This window comes from Anopheles coluzzii, chromosome 2 (assembly GCF_943734685.1).
Source record: "Anopheles coluzzii chromosome 2, AcolN3, whole genome shotgun sequence".
Taxonomy (NCBI): Eukaryota; Metazoa; Arthropoda; class Insecta; order Diptera; family Culicidae; genus Anopheles; species Anopheles coluzzii.
Genome location: NC_064670.1, coordinates 76,028,114 through 76,036,320, shown reverse-complemented (window position 1 = coordinate 76,036,320; position 8,207 = coordinate 76,028,114). Strand labels below are relative to the sequence as shown.

General features: G+C 47.5%; 1 protein-coding gene across 1 annotated transcript; it reads right to left on the bottom strand.

Moving 5' to 3' along the window:
- Window positions 1–313: 313 nt before the first annotated feature.
- LOC125908365 (uncharacterized) lies at window positions 314–6,040 on the bottom strand. Its single transcript, XM_049611082.1, has 3 exons — window positions 2,676–6,040; window positions 1,465–1,820; window positions 314–1,128 (listed from the first exon to the last, which is right to left on the bottom strand). Exons 1-3 carry the CDS (start codon window positions 5,549–5,551, stop codon window positions 314–316), a joined length of 4,047 nt encoding a protein of 1,348 aa, XP_049467039.1. The 5' UTR covers window positions 5,552–6,040.
- Between the last annotated feature and the right edge of the window lie 2,167 nt (window positions 6,041–8,207).

Below are 8,207 nucleotides of genomic sequence, written 5' to 3'. Positions count from 1 at the left end.
TAACGTCGAGTAGTTTATAACCTAATCTTAGTTTCCTAACGCTTTGTTTTATGCAATTCAAATTTATGTTCGAAAATAATTATTCTAATTCCAACATTCCCGGCCACCAAAGAAGAACTTCTTTAAATTTCATGCAAAATATAAATTCAATAATGAGTTCAAAAAAGAATTCAAAAACAGTTCAACTCTTGAACCTGACGCTTATCTCCTATCATACTGCTCGTGTGTGTAGATGTGTGAATGTGTGTTGCGTGTATCTTGTTCTGCCATGAGTGCGAAATGTAAACAATGTCGCGTGGCTTGCAGCTGCGCGTTACTCAGTGCCAGTGGTTTCCTTCTGCTCTAAGTTGCTAATTACGTCCGGATTAGGCAAAACTGCCAGACGATTAGCTGCGCGGACGATTTGCTTCCCTGAAGCAGTGCGCAGTGTAACGACGCGAACAACATCGTCCTTTCCAGGGTGTACTGCAACGATGCGCCCCATCGGCCACGAGGTAGGATGTACATTGTCTTCCTTAATAATCACCAGTGTATTTTCTTTCAGAACCGCTGATTTCCCGTTGCAATATTTGGCTCGAGCTTGTAACTGCTGCAGGTACTCCGGATACCATCGAGCCCAAATGGTTTGCAGATGTTTTTGTACCAACTGGTATTCCCTCAAATAGTTGCTCGGTGTCTCGGTGTAATCGATGATTGGTACCGCTTGCAGATTGCCACCGACGAGGAAGTGTCCCGGTGTCAATGGTTCCAAGTCCGACGGCTCATCGGATAGAGGTGTAATTGGTCGCGAATTCAAACATTGCTCTACCTGGGCAAGTAGGGTAAGCATGCTCTCCTGTGTGATGCTTGTTGTTCCTATTGTTCTGACTATATGCTTTTTAGCTGCCTTCACCGCCGCCTCCCATAAACCTCCACAATGTGGTGCTCTTGGTGGGATAAACTTCCACTTCATATGATTCATCGCGCACCAATCAAATATAGCAGCTCGATCGTGTTCATCGCTCTTTAGCATCTTGTAGACGCGATTCAGCTCATGTGCCGCTCCCTTAAAGGTGGTTGCATTGTCGGAATGCAGTTCACTGATTTGACCACGACGTGCAATCAAACGACGAAGTGCATTGATAAATGCTGTTGATGTTAAATCGCCAACCAGTTCGATATGTACCGCTCTTGTTGAAAAACATACAAATATGGCGATGTATGCTTTAATCGGACTTCTGTTGCGTATGGTTTGTTTTATATAGATTGGTCCGCAATAGTCTACTCCGCATACTGAGAATGGTCTTGTTGGTGTGACTCGTGATGTTGGCAAATCGGCGATACTTTGCTTAATAAGTGTGGGTTTGGCCTTAAAACATGCGTGGCAACTGTGGTACACAGACTTGCATAAATTGCGACCGCCAATTATCCAAAAGCTTTGGCGTAGTGTTGTTAAAAGCAGTTGTGGTGCAGCATGCAGCTTACTCAAGTGTATCGAAACAGCTAGTAGTGCGGACAGTGGATGTTTCGATGATAATATTACCGGGTGTTTTTCTGATTCCGACAGATGTGCGTTACTGAGCCGGCCACCAATGCGCAGAATACCTTGCGTATCTATGAAAGGGGAAATCCATTTCAGTTTGGAGTTCTTCGGAATCTCTTTGCCCTTCTGCAGGTGTTGTATCTCCTCGGAAAAGGTGTCTTGTTGCGAAAGATAACACAACTTGAGTTCTGCCGCCTTGAGTTCGTCTACAGTGAGCGGTGGGATATCCTTAGCATGGACCTTGTTTCCTACGCGGCGCTTTGCGTTTTGTATAAAGCGCAAACAATGTGCAACAACTCTTTGCAGTTTGTGGTAGATCGAAAATCGTGAGAACAAACTGTTTCGAAATTCGCAGATTAATGCTGTGCTTGCCACCCGTGACGATAGTTTTTCTTCTTCTGCGCTCTCATCTTCGCTTGGTGATGGTGTGTTCTGTGGCCATTCTTCCGAGTTGCGTGCTAACCAATGTGGCCCGTGCCACCAGCGCTCACACACTAGCAACTTTTCCGGCGTTAAACCTCGCGAAATGTCGTCTGCTGGATTGTCCGAGCCTGGAACATGCTTCCAGCATTGTATTCCAGCTGTGTGCTGAATTTTTGCAACCCTGTTTGCAACGAAGGGCTTCCATCGATTTGGTGCTGAATTCAGCCAGTGAAGGACAGTCATGGAATCGGTCCAACAGATGGTGGTAGCAGAAATTTTCAGTGATTGCTGGACTTTCTCGTAAAGAAGTGTGGCTAGTCGTGCTGCACATAATTCCAATCGAGCTATGGAATGTGAATTGGATAACGCAACGACCTTTGACTTGGCTGTTAGCAGCTGCACGGTGACTCCTTCCATGCTTTCAGCCCGAATGTAGCAACAAGCACCATATGCTAGTTGTGATGCGTCAGCAAAGATATGAATTTGCAGACTTGTTGCCGTGCATTGCGATATGTACCGTGGGACTGTCAAATTGCGTAGTGAAGATAATGTAGAGTGAAATTTCGACCATTCATGTTGTAAGTGCGATGGTAGCTCGCTGTCCCAGTCATATGCCTTTCCATGAATCTTGAGAGCCCATAGTTGCTGCATGAACATCTTTGCGATGATGATCGTTGGGCCCAGTAGCCCGAGGGGATCAAATATCTTGGCGATATATGACAAAATTAACCTTTTCGTCATGCTGGGTGTTGTAGGTGGTATCTCAATACGAAACCGTAGTGTATCAGTTGCCGGTTCCCAAACGATGCCTAGTGTGGATACTTGTTTCGAGCTCTTCCACTCGTGCGAGAGTTGTACCGCCACATCTTCTGAAGGAACGTTCTTCAATGCTTCGGAGCGGTTCGATGCCCATTTCTTCAGCGTGAAGCCAGCTGAATTTAGCATGTCTGAGATTTGCCTTTGTATAACGATTGCTTCGGACAAATCATCGGTACCCGTTAGCAAATCATCTACATAAAAATCGTTCATGACCGCGTTCATTGCCAAAGGATACTCTTCCTTGTGGTCAAGAGCAATCTGTTTGAGGGTCCTGGTTGCTAAAAATGGAGCAGAGGCTGTGCCGTACGTAACCGTCTGTAGCTCAAATGTCGATATAGGATCTGCAGGATGTTCTCTGTACCGGATGCGCAGATAGTTACGGTCATGAGGGCTATGTAAAATTTGCCGATACATCTTCTCTACGTCTGCAGTGAGAGCAATGGCACGAGAACGAAACCGAAGGATAATCGATAAAAGATCTTCTTGAACGATTGGTCCCACTAAGAGTTTGTCGTTCAATGAGTAACCACTCGAAGTCTTACAGGATGCATCGAACACGACACGCACCTTCGTGGTTGTGCTTGATTCCTTAATGACAGCGTGATGTGGGAGGTAGTAATGCTCTACCGAATCGTTTGCAGGACTGGTAAGCCGCTTCATATGCCCCAAATGCTCATATTCTTTCATAAATTTACCATACTCTTCTTTCATTTTAGCATTGGTGTTCAACCGCCGTTCGATACAACGCAGTCTGCGATCGGCTATTTCCTTCGACTCTCCTAAAACGATATTAGGGTTGGAGTTAAATGGCAAACTAACGACATACCTTCCACTTGAGTTGCGAACAGTTGTTGCTGCGAAATGCTTCTCGCAAGCATTCTCCTCAACCGATAGCACAGGATCCTCGGCTATGGTTTCACTCTCCCAGAACCGCTGCATGGTCTCCTCCAGTGGGGTGTCGTATGCAGATAGATGGCACAGCCGCGGACCGACTGACGAATGATGAGTGTTGCCGGTGACAACCCAACCAAAGTGGGTTTCGACCAGCCACGGTTTGCCTCTACCGATAGAGCACTTGCGACCGGTGTGGAGCTCCCAGAACGTATCGCCTCCGATGACGATGTCGATTTGCCCCGGACTGTTAAAGGTGCTGTCCGCCAATGCCACGTCCGGCATTTTCCATGAAGAGACGTCCGTTGGTGATGTAGGGATGTTTGCGGATGGCGTGTCCAGAACCAAGAAAGTCATCTCCGTTGCGAAGGGTTGTGTCTTGGACTGAACGGTAGCGACGATGGAACCCTTGATCTGCTGTACTGCATTGCCGATGCCCGATACAGCGACGTTGACCCTTTTGCGACTCGTCAGCAGTTTCCGTGCGAACTCCTCAGCGATGAAATTCGACATGGATCCCGAATCCAACAACGCCCTTGCTTCATGGGTGTTCCCGTAGTCATCCTTGATCTGGATGTTTGCCGTCGCCAGAAACACATTGTCTTCATTCGACTGAGCTGACAATGTTACCGTTGCGGGTGGAGCATAGGGTGGTGAATGATGTAGAAGTGTGTGATGACGCTCACGACACGTGCGACACGAATAATCCGACTTGCACGCTCTAACCTGATGATTGCTGCTCAAACAGTTCCAGCACAGCCGCTTCGATGCGACGACGTCCCGTCGCTGTTGGACCTCCTTGGCGATGAACACTGGACAGTTGCGCAGTGTGTGGTCTTCGGAACACTCCAATGGACACTTTGGCTGTTGGGTGTGCGCAGTCGATGCAGCAGGAGCCGAGCGAGATGTAGCTGCATTCGCGATGAATCTCCGTTGCCCTGGTTGACGAATGAGACCGGCCACCTTGATACCACTAGCTGCTTGATCCTTCACGAAGTTGTTGGTCGATTTCAAGATTTGGATACGATCTTGCACGAAGTCGATCACATCCTTATATTTGTCCGTCGTGAAGTGCACGGAATGTTTCTCCCAAGCCAACAATGTCTCTCGATCCAACTTCATCAGCAGCATGTTTGAGAGGGGTGTGTCCCACGAGTCAACCGGTTCGTTCAGCTTTTTCAACCCGTTGACGAAGCGGGTGAATTCATCCACCAGGTGCGTGAGCTTGTCAACGCACACCAATTGCACTCCCGGAAGGTAGTGCAATTTGCGATAGTATTCGCGAATCAAAAGACGAGAATTGTCGTACCGTTTAAGAAGCGCCGCCCAGGTAACCGAATAGTTGTCCGCCGTTAAAGGTGTATGCTCGAAAGGTACCGCCGCGTCCCCCTTCAACGATGACAGTAAGTATTGTAGCTTCGCGATAGATGGAAGCTCGGCTGAAGCGTCGATCATTGCGATGAAGCGATCTCGGAAAGAAAGCCATTTTGTGTGATCTCCGTCAAATGTTGGAAGTTCGATTTTGGGCAAACGTAAATTTGGCGCGTGGGGTCGACCGAATGCAAGCGTTGAGGAAGCCAAGCCCGTTGTATCGTTGAGCGAACCTTCTTCCTTTGGCTGTCTTTCCCGTAGAAATGATTTTAGCTTGCGACAGCGTTCTTCAATGTCGATCCGTTCCATTATGCTGGCTTCGACCGCTTCGTCTTTATCTTCAAGCTCTTCCAGTTTCGAAACTGCGGTGAAAAACTCTTCCTTATGTTTCGCCAGATCTTCTAACACCTCCGGAATCTGCTTGGCATCATCACTCGAATATTTCGCCTGGAACCGTTCCAGCGATTTTATGTTCTCCAGGGCGATCCTCTTTTTCAGTTGCACTGTTTTAATTTTCTTATCCATTGCACAAAGAAAATACTGCGATATCACACGAAAATAACGAACAAAGCGATGGCGCGAAATTCAAAATGATGGCGTGTAACCGACCGTTGCCCTTGATGCGGGGCGATATGCGATGGCGGGAATTGTCACGGAATGACTTGCACACTTGACGACGAATACCGAATTCCACTCTTGATGCAGAATGAAACTTATTTCTTCTCCGTATATCACGATCCGGTTCGAAGGACCAAAAATGTGAAATATATTCACGAAAAGGGGCTGGCTGTGATATTTGGAGGAAATTTGAATGGGAAAGTGTACACCTTTATCGCTGGTCGGTTTGCAACTGTATATTCGTTTGTCCTTTTTTGTATATAATAATTCATGCAGTTCATAGTTCATGCAGATCGAGCAGTTTCTAACGTCGAGTAGTTTATAACCTAATCTTAGTTTCCTAACGCTTTGTTTTATGCAATTCAAATTTATGTTCGAAAATAATTATTCTAATTCCAACACGGATCAAATCCATTTTCTCCTGTTTTGAGGAAAGGGTCGATACGCAAGCTGGCGGATTTGCTTGGCGGCTCTGCATAGCTGTACCTCCTAGTGGCACTGCTTCGGCTGTTCTGCGGGAAATCATCGCTGGCTGAGCATTGGCGGATGTACTACCTCCCATTGATGCTGCTGCTTCTGCAGCTACTGCAGCTACTGCAGCTTCTGCAGCTACTGCTGCTTCTGCAGCTACTGCTGCTTCTGCAGCTACTGCTGCTTCTGCAGCTACTGCTGCTTCTGCAGCTACTGCAGCTTCAGCAGCTTCAGCAGCTTCAGCAGCTTTTGCTGCTGCTAATGCGTCTGCCGCTTCTGCAGCTTCAGCAGCTTCAGCAGCTTCAGCAGCTTTTGCTGTTGCTGCTGCGTCTAATTCTGCTCTCATTGCTTCAGCGGCAGCTTCTGCACGTACTTGGGCGCGAGTTTTCATTTTTTTAATAACAAAAAATAACACAAAACGAATTTTTGTACAAGAACACGACAGGACGACACTTTAAACCGCGCTAGATATCTAGTTAGAACATATCGACGCTAATCACGACAAAATCGCGAATCGTAAAAATACCGTGAATCATTAACTGCCGATAGTGTTAAATAGAGAGTTGCTAGGAAGGAAAGGAATCACGAGGTTGTGTTGCATTCGCATCCTAAAGTTCACGCAGTGTATCTTGATACTATTGCTATACGGGATACCGTGCACTGCCTACCTCTCACCTTGGTGCCTGGCTATTTCCCCCCATGCTCCGGCAGTCTGACTTGTATTTTTATAGAAGTTTTCAGTGGTCTGCCAGAGCATGGGGTGCTCCGATACAAGTCGGATCAAATCCATTTTCTCCTGTTTTGAGGAAAGGGTCGATACGCAAGCTGGCGGATTTGCTTGGCGGCTCTACATAGCTGTACCTCCTAGTGGCACTGCTTCGGCTGTTCTGCGGGAAATCATCGCTGGCTGAGCATTGGCGGATGTACTACCTCCCATTGATGCTGCTGCTTCTGCAGCTACTGCAGCTACTGCAGCTTCTGCAGCTACTGCTGCTTCTGCAGCTACTGCTGCTTCTGCAGCTACTGCTGCTTCTGCAGCTACTGCTGCTTCTGCAGCTACTGCAGCTTCTGCAGCTAATGCATGCTAATGCTGCTTTTGCTGCTGCTAATGCGTCTGCCGCTTCTGCAGCTTCAGCAGCTTCAGCAGCTTCAGCAGCTTTTGCTGTTGCTGCTGCGTCTAATTCTGCTCTCATTGCTTCAGCGGCAGCTTCTGCACGTACTTGGGCGCGAGTTTTCATTTTTTTAATAACAAAAAATAACACAAAACGAATTTTTGTACAAGAACACGACAGGACGACACTTTAAACCGCGCTAGATATCTAGTTAGAACATATCGACGCTAATCACGACAAAATCGCGAATCGTAAAAATACCGTGAATCATTAACTGCCGATAGTGTTAAATAGAGAGTTGCTAGGAAGGAAAGGAATCACGAGGTTGTGTTGCATTCGCATCCTAAAGTTCACGCAGTGTATCTTGATACTATTGCTATACGGGATACCGTGCGCTGCCTACCTCACACCTTGGTGCCTGGCTATTTCCCCCCATGTTCCGGCAGTCTGACTTGTATTTTTATAGAAGTTTTCAGTGGTCTGCCAGAGCATGGGGTGCTCCGATACAAGTCGGATCAAATCCATTTTCTTCTGTTTTGAGGAAAGGGTCGATACGCAAGCTGGCGGATTTGCTTGGCGGCTCTGCATAGCTGTACCTCCTAGTGGCACTGCTTCGGCTGTTCTGCGGGAAATCATCGCTGGCTGAGCATTGGCGGATGTACTACCTCCCATTGATGCTGCTGCTTCTGCAGCTACTGCAGCTACTGCAGCTTCTGCAGCTACTGCTGCTTCTGCAGCTACTGCTGCTTCTGCAGCTACTGCTGCTTCTGCAGCTACTGCTGCTTCTGCAGCTACTGCAGCTTCTGCAGCTAATGCATGCTAATGCTGCTTTTGCTGCTGCTAATGCGTCTGCTGCTTCTGCAGCTTCAGCAGCTTCAGCAGCTTCAGCAGCTTTTGCTGTTGCTGCTGCGTCTAATTCTGCTCTCATTGCTTCAGCGGCAGCTTCTGCACGTACTTGGGCGCGAGTTTTCATTTTTTTA